At 66.6% G+C, this 14143-nt stretch overlaps 1 protein-coding gene and 3 non-coding genes across 6 annotated transcripts; 2 read left to right on the top strand and 2 right to left on the bottom strand.

The window, feature by feature from the left end:
* Positions 1-515: 515 nt before the first annotated feature.
* Positions 516-679, top strand: LOC132325916 (U1 spliceosomal RNA). Its single transcript, XR_009486071.1, has one exon. It is a non-coding gene; the product is annotated as a U1 spliceosomal RNA (small nuclear RNA).
* Positions 680-1903: 1224 nt separating this feature from the next.
* LOC132325910 (U1 spliceosomal RNA) lies at positions 1904-2067 on the bottom strand. The gene has a single exon (XR_009486066.1). It is a non-coding gene; the product is annotated as a U1 spliceosomal RNA (small nuclear RNA).
* Positions 2068-5962: 3895 nt separating this feature from the next.
* LOC132325899 (U1 spliceosomal RNA) lies at positions 5963-6126 on the top strand. Its single transcript, XR_009486055.1, has one exon. It is a non-coding gene; the product is annotated as a U1 spliceosomal RNA (small nuclear RNA).
* A 378-nt stretch (positions 6127-6504) lies between these two features.
* On the bottom strand, positions 6505-13886 carry MAPRE3 (microtubule associated protein RP/EB family member 3). 3 transcript variants are annotated; one of them, XM_059843213.1, is made up of 7 exons: positions 13784-13886; positions 9007-9134; positions 8785-8930; positions 8480-8681; positions 7779-7930; positions 7548-7700; positions 6505-7339 (listed from the first exon to the last, which is right to left on the bottom strand). In XM_059843213.1, the coding sequence occupies exons 2-7, from the start codon at positions 9125-9127 to the stop codon at positions 7271-7273; spliced, it is 843 nt and encodes a 280-aa protein (XP_059699196.1). In that variant the 5' UTR covers positions 9128-9134; positions 13784-13886; the 3' UTR covers positions 6505-7270. The 3 variants fall into 3 exon arrangements, with proteins under 3 accessions (XP_059699196.1, XP_059699197.1, XP_059699194.1); XM_059843214.1 differs by lacking the exon at positions 13784-13886 and adding an exon at positions 11932-12089 and having other exon boundaries at positions 8525-8681; XM_059843211.1 differs by lacking the exon at positions 13784-13886 and adding an exon at positions 11932-12088.
* Between the last annotated feature and the right edge of the window lie 257 nt (positions 13887-14143).

The following is a 14143-nucleotide window of genomic DNA, read 5'->3' as shown; positions in this document are numbered from 1 at the left end:
CGCCGCTCGTGCCGGCTGCCACGTCCCCGCCCCGCCTCGCTGGGAAACATGACTGGGCAAGCATGGCCACGCCCCCAGGGAGGCGGGATCAGCGCGCGCTCCCTCACCTGAGACCCCGCCCACAGAGCGGCCTCTGTGACGAGGAAGAGGCGGGGCCATAGGGGGAGCTACGATGGTGACGCAGCAGAAGTGGGCGGACTCTAGAAGGGGGCGTGTCCACTGTCCTCGCGCCGCCACTTGCAGAACCGCCCCGACCTGGCGGGGGCGGAGCCTTGCGAGCGGGCGGGGCGTGTCCATGCAGATTAGGCAGCACCGCGCGGCATGCCGGGCCTCGTCCCGCACCAAACCCGCTCTGCCCTGGCGCGTCCTTGGGCTTGGCGCGGACCGGGCCGTGCCGGGCCGTGCGGGCCGGGCCGTATGGCGGGGCCGAGCGGGAGCGGGGCCGGGCCGGGTGTGGGCGTGTGCTGTGCGGGCGTTTGTCGGGCAGGGCAGGCGGGCGGGGCGGAGTGTCGGGCATACTTACCTGGCAGGGGAGACACCATGATCAGGCAGGTGGTTTTCCCAGGGCGAGGCTCATCCCTTGCACTCCGGGTGTGCTGACCCCTGCGATTTCCCCAAATGCGGGAAACTCGACTGCATAATTTGTGGTAGTGGGGGACTGCGTTCGCGCTCTCCCCTGGTCTTGCTGGTCAAAAACAGAGTTAGAGCATTCTATACCGGTAGTTCAGGTATTCTCACCCGCCGGTCCTGTGCTCAACGGGCGCCCACATCCCAGAGCTCGGACTCGCGCGGATCCCTGCAGGATCAGAGACCTCAGCCCTGCCCTCGGCGCCTTCGGGCTCAGCCCTCCCCGGCACGTCGCGGTCCTGTCCCTGTCGCTGCATGAGCCGGCAGAGCCCCGGCAGTGCCCACCGGGCGGGACCGGCACCTCGCCCTTTCCCGGCGGTGTTTCCCCGTTCCCGCAGACACGGCGGGGACAGCCCGGGATCATCCCGTTAGGGATCCGCTGGCCGGTTCCTGCCGGCGGCGTCTCCCGGCCGCCCGTCCCCGGCTGTCCCAGAGCCTCTCTGCCCTCCGAGCCTGTCAGGGGGTCTCGGGCCACTCAGCGGCTTCATCCACGGTCCCACAGTAAATCGTTAAAACCGAAAATCGCGGACCGAGACTCTCTAAGTAGTCAGTTAGAAAGCGGTGTGTTTATTACCCCGACGGGCGCACGGGGGGGTCGTTCCCGAAATGCGTGACCGCACCCCACAAGGATTTTTCTTGTATCTATTTCCCAAAATGATACGCACAACCCCAGCACCTCCCGTCCCCGCTCTGTACTGAAATGAGGTCCTTAGTCCTTTACACGTGTGCAGTTCTTCTCTTAAATTGGGTCAGTGGTCCCGGGGATGAAGTCAGGAAGGTCTTCGTCAGGTCTCCGTGACCCTCTGGCACGATCCGAGCCCCCTGCTTCATGATGGATGACACAGAGTCCAGGTGCGGGGCACTGCTCTGCCGGTTTCAGTCTGTCCCTATAACGGTTCGCCTGCTCCACTTCCTTCTACAAATGAGCTCATAATACAGCAATTAGCTTTAGCTTAAGCACCTAATAACCATTAACTATCGTTGGCGTATCTAACTCCAACATGAATTGGCTCTAACCCTCAGCTAGAATCTTAAATTTCTAAAATCATAATTCAGCAGGCTGCTGCAGCCACATCGGCTGCTGGCCCGACTGGGTGCCAGGCGCTCCACTCGCCATCAGCAGCGGGCACGGCTGGGTCGGGCCTGGAAGGGCTCGGGTCTGTAGGGCACCGACACGGGAAGGGGGCCACAGCCGCAGGGGTGGACGGCTGGAGACCGGACACCGACCCACAATGATAAGTTGTAGTAACCAAATTCTATTTTTGACCATCGAGACCAGGGGAGAGCGCGAACGCAGTCCCCCACTACCACAAATTATGCAGTCGAGTTTCCCGCATTTGGGGAAATCGCAGGGGTCAGCACACCCGGAGTGCAAGGGATGAGCCTCGCCCTGGGAAAACCACCTGCCTGATCATGGTGTCTCCCCTGCCAGGTAAGTATGCCCGACACACCGCCCCGCCCGCCTGCCCTGCCCGACACACGCCCGCACAGCACACGGCCAGACCCGGCCTGGCCCCGCTCCCGCCCGGCCCCGCCAGAAGGCCCGGCCCGCACGGCCCGGCACGGCCCGGCCCGCGCCAAGCCCAAGGACGCGCCAGGGCAGAGCGGGCTTGGTGCGGGACGAGGCCCGGCATGCCGCGCGGTGCTGCCTAATCTGCATGGACACGCCCACACTCCCCGCTCGCCCCGCCCCGCCCGGGCCGGGCCCGCCGGGAGCCCCGAGAGCCGCGGAGCCGCCGCCCGGGCCGGGCTCTGTTCCCGCCGCTGCCCAAGGGCTCGGTGCCCGCCCCCTCCCGCTGCCGGAGTTTCCATTTCCCCGGGCGCTGCTCGCTGCTGCCCTGCCCCTCCCGGGGCCTCCGGTCCGCACCGCCCGCTCCTCCCGGGTCTCTCTTTTCCCTCGGGCACGCTCGGCCGGGCCTGCGGGATGCGAAAAATGCCTATTTTATGGTTGGCTTTTCGCAAATATTAAAATGAATATTATATGTGTTACATTAGGAAGTTATGGTGTATTAATTTCCTTAAGTAGCGTGTTAAATATAGTTTTAGGTTATAACATAATGTTAAAATAGAAACTAAATATGTGAGATTTTTTTTTTAAAGAAAAGACTCGCAGCGAGACAGCAGCCCCAGGACACTGAAATCTTTCAGAGAGAAAGAGAATTGATTGCTCCCTTATCAGCAGAAAGGAACTTCTTCCTGCCTGCTCAGCCCTGGAGATGCTGCTGGGGCTCAGAGGAAGGAGCTGACCCTGCCCAGACAGAATCCTGTGTGGGGATGGAATTGCTGCACCATGGATGAGCTGTGTGAATATGCAACAGGCTGGTGTTTTAAGGGTTAATCCTCTGTTAACGTGGGGCCTTTTTAGGGCTTGTGCTGCCTAGAAAAACGTACCCAGACTGTCCCTAAATCTTTGTTTCTATTGTCTCATATTGTCCTGACTCAAATTGTCCAAATTTTTATTACTCTAATTATATGACTATTTTTATAACCATTTTATTATTATTGAAGTTTTAAATTTTTAAAAATAAGTGAGTGGCGTTTTTCACATCAGCAACCCCAGAGTTTATTTGTAAAGGCAAATCTCTTTTTCAGTTTACCAATCAGAATTTTTTCTGTTGTTTCTTTCATCTCCCAGTGTGGTTTTCCCCACCAGCAGACCCAGAGTTGGTTTGTAAACACAAATCCTCCGTTCCACTCGGGGCGCTGAGCTCCCGTGGCTCTGCCCCGTCCCTCCCGACGGTTCCGCTGCTCCCGGGGGGATCGGAGCGGGAAATTGGAGCTGGCAACCCCCCCAAACTGTCCAAAAGAGCCTGTGGACGCTGCCAGGCCTCGCCGGGGCTCTCGTTCCATCGGGGCTGGGCTTTCCTCCCCGCTCGGACTCCCGGCTTCAGCTCAGCTTCTGGGGAACTCTCGTTTCTCTCGCGCCCCAGGGTCCCCAAAGCCCAACCCCGAGGTGTGAGGGCACCTGGATGCAGGAGCGTGCTCTCTGTTGAGGGAGGGATTAAATTATTCCTTCTCTGCTTAAAAAGGCAAAAAGCCCAGAAGTTTCTCTCCCCAGTTTGGTAAAAAGACACCTCACAGGACTTTAAAGACTTCACCTCACACCCAAGGTTACCTAATGAGACAAAGGCTAAAAAGTCTCACTTAGGTAATTCACTAGAAAAAGAAGAGAATGAAGGAAATAATCGCTTTTGTGGGGTGTTTTAGTAGGAGTAAGGACATCTTGCCCTGCCTCAGATTTTCTCTGTAAGAGCTTTGTTATTTTGCCTTTTATTAAAACTTTTCCTGTTTCCAGCACTACCTCAGAAGCCATCCTGTTAATTTTGTGCCGTTTGTGGTAGCTGAGCTTCCTCAAGTGTAATAAATTCTCTGAGAGCTCCAAAGACCCAGCTCAGAGAGAAACCCAAAAACTTTCCCTGGGTGAACGGGCAGAGCTGCACTTTCCATGCCTTTTCCAGGGGAATTTGCAAACTGCCCAGAGTCCTTTGGGAAAGTTAATTGTGCGTTTATCTTGGAAAGTTAATTGTGCATTTACCTTGGAAAGTTAATTGTGCGTTTACCTTGGAAAGTTAATTGTGCATTTATCTTGCACAGCAAACCCCACCTGAGCAGAGGCAAAGGGCACTGGGGCACGTGTAGAGAGCGATGGGCTCATTCTGCATTCCCAGTCCTGAATTCCATGGGATGTGGAGGGATTTCCTGCCCCGAGGGATTTCCTTCTCTGAGGATTTCCTGCCCCGAGGGATTTCCTCCTGCTGCAGGAACAACACCAGCCTTTTACTCCAAGCTCCCTCACAGCCAGTGACTACAGAACAGGATATTCCAGTGTCCACTAGAAAATCCACGGCTCCATTCCCAGCTCAAGCGCACCCCAAGGATTCAGGGAGACAGGAGATGCCTGCGGTCCCCTTCAGCCCTGCCCAGCTTCTTCCTCTCCTGCTTCTCCCTCGTGTCCGTGCTCAGCCCGTCCTGCCTGCAGCCCCCACCGCGATATTTTGGGGGTGTCAATCCCAGCTCAGGAGCTGTCCCTGCTCAGGCCTCGCCTTCTGCCCCTGCGCTGCCTCGGACACAGATTTGGTCATTTCTGCCCCTGACACAGATTTGGCCATTTCTGCCCTGGCACAGATTTGGCCATTTCTGCCTCGGACACAGATTTGGCCATTTCTGCCCTGGCACAGATTTGGTCATTTCTGCCCTGGCACAGATTTGGCCATTTCTGCCCCATGACACAGATTTGGCCATTTCTGCCCTGGCACAGATTTGGCCATTTCTGCCTCTGACACAGATTTGCTCATTTCTGCCCTGGCACAGATTTGGCCATTTCTGCCCTGGCACAGATTTGGCCATTTCTGCCCCTGACACAGATTTGGCCATTTCTGCCCTGACACAGATTTGGCCATTTCTGCCCCTGACACAGATTTGCTCATTTCTGCCCTGGCACAGATTTGGCCATTTCTGCCCCTGGCACAGATTTGGCCATTTCTGCCCCTGGCACAGATTTGGTCATTTCTGCCCTGGCACAGATTTGGCCATTTCTGCCCTGGCACAGATTTGGCCATTTCTGCCCTGGCACAGATTTGGCCATTTCTTGTGGCCCTTCTCCTTCCCTTGCGCTTCCTCCCGCGGCCGCGGGCACCACCGGGGCAATGCCCATCCCCTCTGCCCCCGTCCTTCCCGGAGCTTCCATCGCAGAGCCGGCACGGAGTGCGAGCAGCACCGTGAGGGACAGCGCCGTGCCTGCTTCCCGTGCCGGGTCTGGGTCCGTTCGGGGACTGGTTCTGTTCGGCATCGGGATCCGTCTGGGATCCGATTGTGAACCGGTTCCGTTCCGGGTCCGGTTCCGTTCCGGATCCGGTTCCGTTCCGGATCTGGTTCCGTTCCGGGTCCGGTTCCGTTCCGGTTTTGGTTCCGTTCCGGGTCCGGTTCCGTTCCGGGTCCGGTTCCGTTCGGGAGGGTCCGGGAGCGCCCGGGCCGGGCGGGGTGCGCTCCGCCGCGCCGCCAGGGGGCGCTAACACGAGAGCGAGGCCTGAGGCGGGGTTTGGCTAAGGGGCGTGGCCATGCAAATCACTGCCGGGTAGGGGGCGGTGCCGTGTAGTTGGGATTGTGGGCGTGTCCATGCAGATTAGGCAGCACCGCGCGGCATGCCGGGTCTCGTCCCGCGCCAAGCCCGCTCTGCCCTGGCGCGTCCTTGGGCTTGGCGCGGGCCGGGCCGTGCCGGGCCGTGCGGGCCGGGCCTTATGGCGGGGCCGGGCGGGAGCGGGGCCGGGCCGGAGCTGGCCGTGTGCTGTGCGGGCGTTTGTCGGGCAGGGGAGGCGGGCGGGGCGGTGTGTCGGGCATACTTACCTGGCAGGGGAGACACCATGATCAGGCAGGTGGTTTTCCCAGGGCGAGGCTCATCCCTTGCACTCCGGGTGTGCTGACCCCTGCGATTTCCCCAAATGCGGGAAACTCGACTGCATAATTTGTGGTAGTGGGGGACTGCGTTCGCGCTCTCCCCTGGTCTCGCTGGTCAATGACAGAATTAAAAACTCCCAGACGTGTTCCTGTTCCTGGTTCTATAGTTGCTGTACTCCTTCCATAATCCGTTCCTGCCCCAATAAAGCCCGCTCCTCGCCGTCCCGCACCCCGCAGAATCCCGCCCGGGCCGAGGCAGGAGGAGGTGCCACGGTTGCTGCGGGCATTTACAGCCCAAATGACCCTCTAAATGACCTGGTCATCCAGTTTCTCAGCCCGGCCCTCCTCACACGCAGTGGTCCCAGAGCCTCCACCCGTGTCCACTCCCGCTTCCCACCGTCCTGCCGCGGCTCTGTGGGCACAGAGGAGCCCCCAGGGCAGGAAGCGAGTCCAGGACCCTGCAGTGACCCCCGGCACGCAGTGTTACCACACGAGTTTATTTAAATAAAACCGAACACAGATGCAGCGTTGCGACCGGAGTGATGGACCAGACAAGCGATGCGACAGGGACATGGCAGCCGGGGCGGGCGGGCGCTGCGAGCCCTGGCGGTGACCCAGCCCAGCCCCGGCCCCGTGGGGGCCACCGGCGAGAGGAGAGGGCCCGCTGCCGTTCCATGGCGTGCTGAGCACAGCCCCCTCTCCGGCACCCCCGTGGCTGCAGGTGCTCCCCGCTGCCATGGCCGCGCTGGGCTGGGCTTTCCTCTTCACCTTCCCAGGCAGCTGAACCAACGTGTTCCTCCTCTGCTCCGTGGCCTCCCGCTCCAGCAGGCTGCCAGGCTGGCACTCGCTCTGCCACGGGGGTCCTGGGGCCCTGAGGGTCCCAGCAAGGTGAGCAGCTCACGGCACCCTGGCCAGTCCCCGAGGACTGGGCCTCCCCTCTCACTCTCACCGCGGGCACGCAGGACGCCGGGGCGGACGTGGCACTCGCTCACACCGGGGGGGACAACAGAAATAAATATGGGGAGGGGGTGGCGCGGGCAGGCCCCGGCGCGGGGCCAGAGCCCGTCCCCAGCCCCAGCCCCGGCGCAGCCGCGCTCCTCGCCCGGGGGTGTCGGCTGGTTATGGAGATGGTGCTTCCCCCGGAGCTGCCGGAGCCGCCGTGGCGTGTGACGGGGCGGGCGAGGCGCGGGCTCGGACCTCCGATGTCTGTGGTGGGGGGCGGCGCGGGGGGCGCGGGCGCGGGCCGGGGCTAGTACTCGTCCTGCTCCTCTGGCGGCTGCTCCTCCAGCTCGTCGTCCTCCGGTGGGGCAAAGCCCTCCTGGGGGGAGCAGGGGGGGCACGGGTGGGCACACCAGCCTCCACCTGGCGTGGCGTGAGGGCTTTGGCAGAGCCCAGCGCCCCCCTGGTGCCCCACGGAGTGAACAAGGACAACCGAGGGGGAAGGGAGTCCCTCCCCTCCCAGGGAATTCCAGGGAGCAGGACAGGGACGTGGGCTCCAGGGGCAGCCCGAGCTGCCCGGCCCTCACCTCCGTGGCGTAGAGCACGCTGACGATGCCGGTGATGATGGGGCTGTTCTCGTTCTCGTGCTCCTGGCAGATGAGCTCGATGTCCCGCAGTTTGCTGAAGTAGAAATCCCGCTCCTTCTCCAGCCCGTCCACTGTCAGCTTCAGGTCCATCAGCTGTGCAACAGGGGCCAAACCTTCAGCCCCCAGCCCCAGGGAGCCCCCAGCCCCCGGCAGGGACCCTGCCCTCCCCACCTGCTGGTTGAGCTCCAGGATCTGCGCGTCAGCCTCGGTGCCCCCGTTGCGGGCGGCGGGCGAGTTTTTCCGTAGGATGCCGCTGGGCACGTTGCCGAGGCGGGCTGGGTTCGGGGTGTTCTTGGGGCCCGTGGGGGAGGTCCTCTGGGGCACTTGACAGCACACGGGGACCAATGGGTTAATGCTGGCTGGGGGGGCTGCCAGCAGACACCCCCGTGCATTGAGGGGGGGGCAGCAGCAAGGGCAGGCAGATCCCCTGTGCAGAGCCAGGCTCTCCCACCTTCAGCCTCCCCCCTGCCTCAGTTTCCCCTGGCAAATCTTGCTCCCAGCCCTCCAAGGGTGCTCGTGGCTTGTTTGGGGTTCGGCATGGGGGCTGAGGAGGCCCCAGACCTTGACAGCCCCCACTGGGCCAGCACAGGGAGCCCCCAGTGCCCACGGGAGGGGATGGCAGGCAGGGGTGACAAACCAGCCCAGGCCAGGCTGAGCAGGCAGGTGGAGGCAGCCAGGACCCCTGTGCTCCGCAGTCTGGGTGTCCTGCAGACCCCCGTGGCAGGCAGGCAGGGCAGGGCAGGGCAGGGCAGGGCAGGGCAGGGCAGGGCAGGCAGCAGAGCAGGGCGCAGGCAGGGGCAGGGGGACGCCTGGCCGTGACCAGGGGTGCAGAGGGCGGGGGGCAGCGCTCGCTGGGGGGCCCCGGACATTACCTGCAGTGCCAATGGGTTTCTTGGGTTTGTTGTAGATGTGATCACCTGGGTTAGGGGGGGGCGCGACGTCCTGGCCCTGCCGCGCCAGCAGTGGGTTGTACTCCTTCCCGTCGTAGTTGGCGTCAAAGAACTTCTTGAACCACTGGATGAACTCAAAATTGTCCTGGAACTTGCCCTTCACCAGCCGCTCCACGGCGATGATCTAGGGGCACACGAGGGCTCAGCAGGGACACTGGCACAGGGCAGCACGGTCCCCAGCGGGGCCACCTCCCAGGGGGCAGCCCCCGCTGTCCCCATGCACCTACTTTGTCCACTCCCATCTTCTTGAAGGCGGCCTGCAGCACCTTGAAGTTGTGGATGTACTCGTGCTCCAGCTTGGCCTGGAACTTCACCTTGCGCAGGTGCACGCAGCCGGGGAACAGCATGTCCATGAACTGGCAATAGGCAGCCCCTGCGCCGGGCCCAGCCACGGTCACGGGGGGCTGGGGGCACCCTGACAGTGCCCTCCGTGTCCCCCACAAGCCCACCTGAGCAGAGCTGCTCGATCTTGGTGTAGTTGAGCTGCAGGGAGTCGTTGACCCAGGCCAGCATGTCATGGCGGCTCAGGTTCTCGCTGGTCACCGACGTCGAGTACACATTGACGGCCATGCCCCAGCTGCCAAGAGACTGGGGTCACACTGGCACCCTGGGCACCCCAACCCCGCAGCAGGAGCACTGGGACCCGGGGTGCCCATCCCAACTGTGCCCCAACACCAGGGGCACTGGGACCCAGGGCATCCATCCCACCCCAACCCCGCAGCAGGGGCACTGGGATCTTGGGCATCCATCCCACCCAGACCACAGCACCAGGGGCACTGGGATCTGGGGTGCCCACCCCAACTGTGCCCCAACAGCAGGGGCACTGGGATCTGGGATGCCCATCCCACCCAGACCCCAACACCAGGGGCACTGGGACCCGGGGTGCCCATCCCACCCAGACCCCAACACCAGGGGCACTGGGATCTGGGGTGCCCATCCTACCCAGACCACAGCACCAGGGGCACTGGGACCCTGGGTGCCCATCCCACCCAGACCCCAACACCAGGGGCACTGGGACCCGGGGTGCCCATCCCACCCAGACTCCAACACCAGGGGCACTGGGATCTGGGGCATCCATCCCACCCCGACCCCAGCAACAGGGGCACTGGGATCTGGGGTGCCCATCCCACCCAGACCACAGCACCAGGGGCACTGGGATCTGGGGCATCCATCCCAACTGTGCCCCAACACCAAGGGGCAGCAGTTTCAGGCTGTCACCGTGTACCCTGTGGGACCCCCCAGTCCAGCTGCACCCCAAGGTATGGCAGGGGGGCATGAGGGCCCCCAGGAGCCCCGGTGTGCCCCCCCTGGCCAGGTGGAGCCCTGCCCTGAACAGGGTACCCGGGGAGCTGGGTTTGGGGTGTTGGGTGGATACAGAGCAGGATGTGGCTCAGGGGGCAGGGGTCCCAGGACGCAGGCACTGCCGGGGGGATGCCAGCCCTGCCGGGGGCACTGCCCCTGCGCCCGGGGGCTGCTGCCCTGGGTGAGCCCACGGGGCTCCTGGGGGCTGCTGCCCATAAGCAGCTTAGGGCCCCCCTCTCCAGGCCCCGGTGCTGCCTAATCTGCCGGGGCCGGGATCGGGATCGGGGTCCATTAGAGCAGGGCTTAGAGGGGCAACATCTGCCGGCAGGCGGCCTCCGCCCAGATGGCCGGGGGCTGCAGGACCCCCCGGCTGCAGTGCCAGCACGGCAGGGCACGGGAGCCGCAGCAGAGTGGGGGGCAGGAGCCCCAGTCTCACTGTCCTGCACAAAACGCTCCAGTGCAGCCGCCGGGGAGCGGCCCTTTCCCGGGAGCGGGGGTCCCGGTGCTCCCGCGGCCCCCCCGCACGGCAGCGGCGGCAGCGGCGCCGTTAATCCGCTTCCCTCCCCGGCGAGGGGGGCCGCGGGCCGGGCCAGCTGCCAGGCGGGGGCCGGGGGGAGGTGCAGCCCCCCGGCCACCCCTCCAATGCCACATCCCGGGGGAATGAGGGGGGGACAGCAGCAGCGCACATCTGCGCCCTGGGGCCCCAGCGCTGGGGCCTGCGGGGCGCTGCCACCGCGGGGTGCTGGCACCTCCCGGGGCCCGTTCGGGGGGCAGAAGGTCCCGGTGGCCGCAGTGCCCCCGTCTCGGGTACAGCACCGCGGTGACTCAGCACCGGCGATGCCGCAGCCGACTGAACCCCGCGGCAGCTGAGCCGATCCGGGACCCCCGGGACCCCCGACCCGGCCCGCCGTGTTACCGCACGCAGCCGCGGGGGGGGTCGGTATTTTTAGCCACCACGCAGCAGCTGGAACCGAGGCCCCCGCGCCGCCGCCGCCCCCGCACGGCGAGGTGCGCACCGACCCGCTCCCGGCACCGGCGAGAGCCACAGCCCGTCCCGCGCCCGTTTGGCGGCATGGCGGCAGCGGGGCGCGGGCAGGGGTCCCCCCAGGGCTGTCCCCATCGCGCCCCCCTCCCCTGGCTCCGGCGGCGGAGCTGAGTCATGCGCGGCGCTGAGCCAGAGCCACGCGCACTGCGGTGCCGCGGCTGCCGGTACCGCCGCGCCGGGCACGGGGCTGCGGCGGGGGCGGCAGCGGGGCACGGGGAGCGGGGCACGGCTGCCCGCCCGCACGGCGAGGAGCAGCTGACACCCCCCTGCCATCGCCGGCCCTTCCCCAAATCACGGGGCAGCTGCCGAAGCGGGATCCCGCCGTGCTCGGGCCGGGCGGGGGATGCCCGCGGGAGCGGCACGGCCGCCAGGGCTCTGCGGCATCTCCCGTCCTGGGGGACGGGGCAGGGACCCCCAGGCTCCCCGCCGGGATGAACGGGGGTGTCACCGCGCCAGCCGCACCTCGAGTCCCGCACACGCCGGCACACGTGAGAGCGCGGGGGCGAACCCTGACACGGGGGGAGCAGCCTGATCCCCACCGAGAGCCCTGACACGGGGGGAGCAGCCTGATCCCCACCGAGAGCCCTGACACGGTGGGAGCACCCTGAGCCCCACCGAGAGCCCTGACACGCGGAGGGGGACCGTGATCCCGCCGGGAGCACCTTGCCCCACCGGGAGCACCGTGACCCCGCCAGGCACCGGCGAGTCCCGACGGCGGAGCGGGGACGCCGCCCGGTGCCACCCAGCCCGTCCCCACCGTCCCGAACGCCTTCCGAGCCCCCGGCGCAGCGCCGAGCACGCCCCGGTGTAATGACAGGGCAGCCGGGCCCCGCGGCACCCTCCGACCCGCGGCCGCCCCGACGCCGGCTGCCGGACGCGCCCAGGGCCGGGAGCCTCCGGCCCGGCCGGTTTGCCGCCGGCTCTTGCCAAAAACAACGAATGAAAAATAAGAATGGAGCCCGGATTCCCGGCGGGCCCAGAGGAGAGGGGTTGTTGCCGGGCGCCCGGCCAGGCGGGGGACGCTTACCGCTGCATTTTAATTGTCCGGGCGGGAGCTGCTAATCACGGCCCGACGGCCACCGAAGCCCCGGGCGTGCGTCCGTGCCCGTCCCGCGGCGCTGCCGGGGCGCACGCAGAGGTCGTCCGGGCCCGGTCCCACGCCGCAGCCCCCCCGGCCGCTCTGCCCAAACAAACGGGAGCAGAGTGAGGCCGTGAGCTGCCAGCGCGGCGGCCGAGGGCGGCACCGGCGGCGGGCACCGGGAGCTGAGCAGCACCGCGGTGCCGGTGCGAACTGGGCTGCTGCGACTGGCGGCTTCTATTTTGGGAGCCGTCCCGGTGGCTTCTCAAGTGACAAACACGCCAGGGGGGTGGCAGACAGCCCGGCGGGGGCCGAGCGCCGTGCGGAGCCGCCGCGGATCTGGCAGCGGGCACGGTGGCCCGGGCGCTGGCGGCGGGGGCCGCTCGCCCACGTCCCCTCCCCGGGTGCCCCCCGGAGCCGCCTCCCCCCACCCCGAGCGGAGCATCCCCGCGCTCCGGTGGGCACAGGTGGGTTCGCCGGGGCCGGCAGCGCCCAGCTCCGCTCCGGCTCCATCCCCCGCTCCGTACCGGCTCCGGCCCCGGCACCCTTCCCGGTTCCCGGCGGCAGCGCCCGTCCCGGCCCGCGGCGAGGCAAGCCGACCGTTCAGGCACCGGGAGCTGGCGGCGATGCTCGCTCGGGGAGCGGAGCGAGTGCCCGCCCGCCCCAATCCCCGCGCCGCGCTCGGCTCCCGCTAACCTAAATAACTCGGTACGGCGGCGGGAGCATGTGCAGAGCGCGGCCCTCCCCCCGCTCCTGAAATATTAATGCCACGGGATGAGCCGAGCCGAGCCGAGCCGAGCCGGGCCGAGAGCCGGGCTGGGCGGGGGACACGCTCGCATCCCCGGCCGGGACAGCGCGCCCGGGACACGCCGCCAGGCACGGCTGTCCCCAGCGTCCCCACAGGCGCGACGGGAGGCACCGTGCCCGCTCAGGACATCCCCGGGAGCCCCGGGACCCTGCGGGGTGTCAGGGGCCGGGGCTGCGCGCCCGGCCGCGGCGGGAGGAGCCGCTCGGGAAGATCCCGGCGGGAGATGGATCTGGATATCCCGGGAATGGCGGGGGGAGCGCAGAGAAGGGCCCGGCTCCATCCGACACGCGCGCGTCCCTGACAGCGTCACCTCACCGGTGCCGCCGCCGTACCGGTGACACCGCCGTACCGGTGCCGTGCCGCCATGAGTGCGCGGACCGAGAGCGCGTCACGCTCGGTGTGTCACGGTGACAGCCACCTGCCGCTCTGGACCGCGGCATCGCTCGCGGGACGGGACCGGCGGCACCGGCAGAGCCCGAGCGGCAGCGGCCGCGTCCCGCAGGTCTCCGGGTGATGGCCGGTACCGGCAACGATGCCCGGTGCGGCGCGGGGCCGGAGCCGAGACTACAGCTCCTGGCGTGCCGTACCGGCGCCGGGCCGGTGCCGTTCCGTGCCATGCGCGCGAGAGCCGCGGCCGGGACGCAGGAGCGGCCGCCGCTGAGTCAAGCCAGGCCTCGCCGCCACCGGCCCCGCGGGACCGCTGGGCCTCGCCGCTCGGCCCGGACCCGTTCGCGGCCCGCCTCCAACCGCTCCATCCCCGGCGTTACCACACGAACCGGCCCCCCCTCACCCCCGGACGCTCCATGTCCCCTCGTCCCTCTGGCCTCGCTCGTCCAGCCCCGTTCCCGGCCCGGCCCCGCCGCTCCATCTCCAAGGCCCCGCGGCCCCCCCGGCCGGTGCTGCCGTGCGGCGGCGGCCGGTGCGGGGATGCGGCGGATGGCAGCAGCGCTGTCCGCTCCCTTCCTTGCCCCCGGACGGCCCCGCCGCACTCACCGCTCGGCCGCGGCCGCCGCCGCTCCGCTGCTCCCGCTCCGCCGCTCCGGGACCGGGACCGGGACCGGGCCGGAACCGCACGGACCGACCGCGCCTGCGCCGCCCCCCCCCGCGGGAGGTGCCAACCGCCCCGCCCCGCCCCCGCCGCCATGGCAACGGGCAGGGACACGCCCCCTCTGCGCGTTGAAATGGCTTGGCCGCGCCCCCTTCGACATCGCAACGGGCCCGGACACGCCCCTCTTTACTGCCATGGCAACGCGCGTGGCCACGCCCCCTCCGCCATGACAACACACAGGGCCGCTCCTCTGTCGCCATGGCAACGGGCCCGACCAGCGCCCCCTGGTGGCGGGCGGCGGCTTC

Source organism: Haemorhous mexicanus, chromosome 3, assembly GCF_027477595.1.
Source record: "Haemorhous mexicanus isolate bHaeMex1 chromosome 3, bHaeMex1.pri, whole genome shotgun sequence".
Classification (NCBI taxonomy): Eukaryota; Metazoa; Chordata; class Aves; order Passeriformes; family Fringillidae; genus Haemorhous; species Haemorhous mexicanus.
Note: the sequence above shows the minus strand (reverse complement) of the source record. Positions and strands in the feature narration are given on the sequence as shown.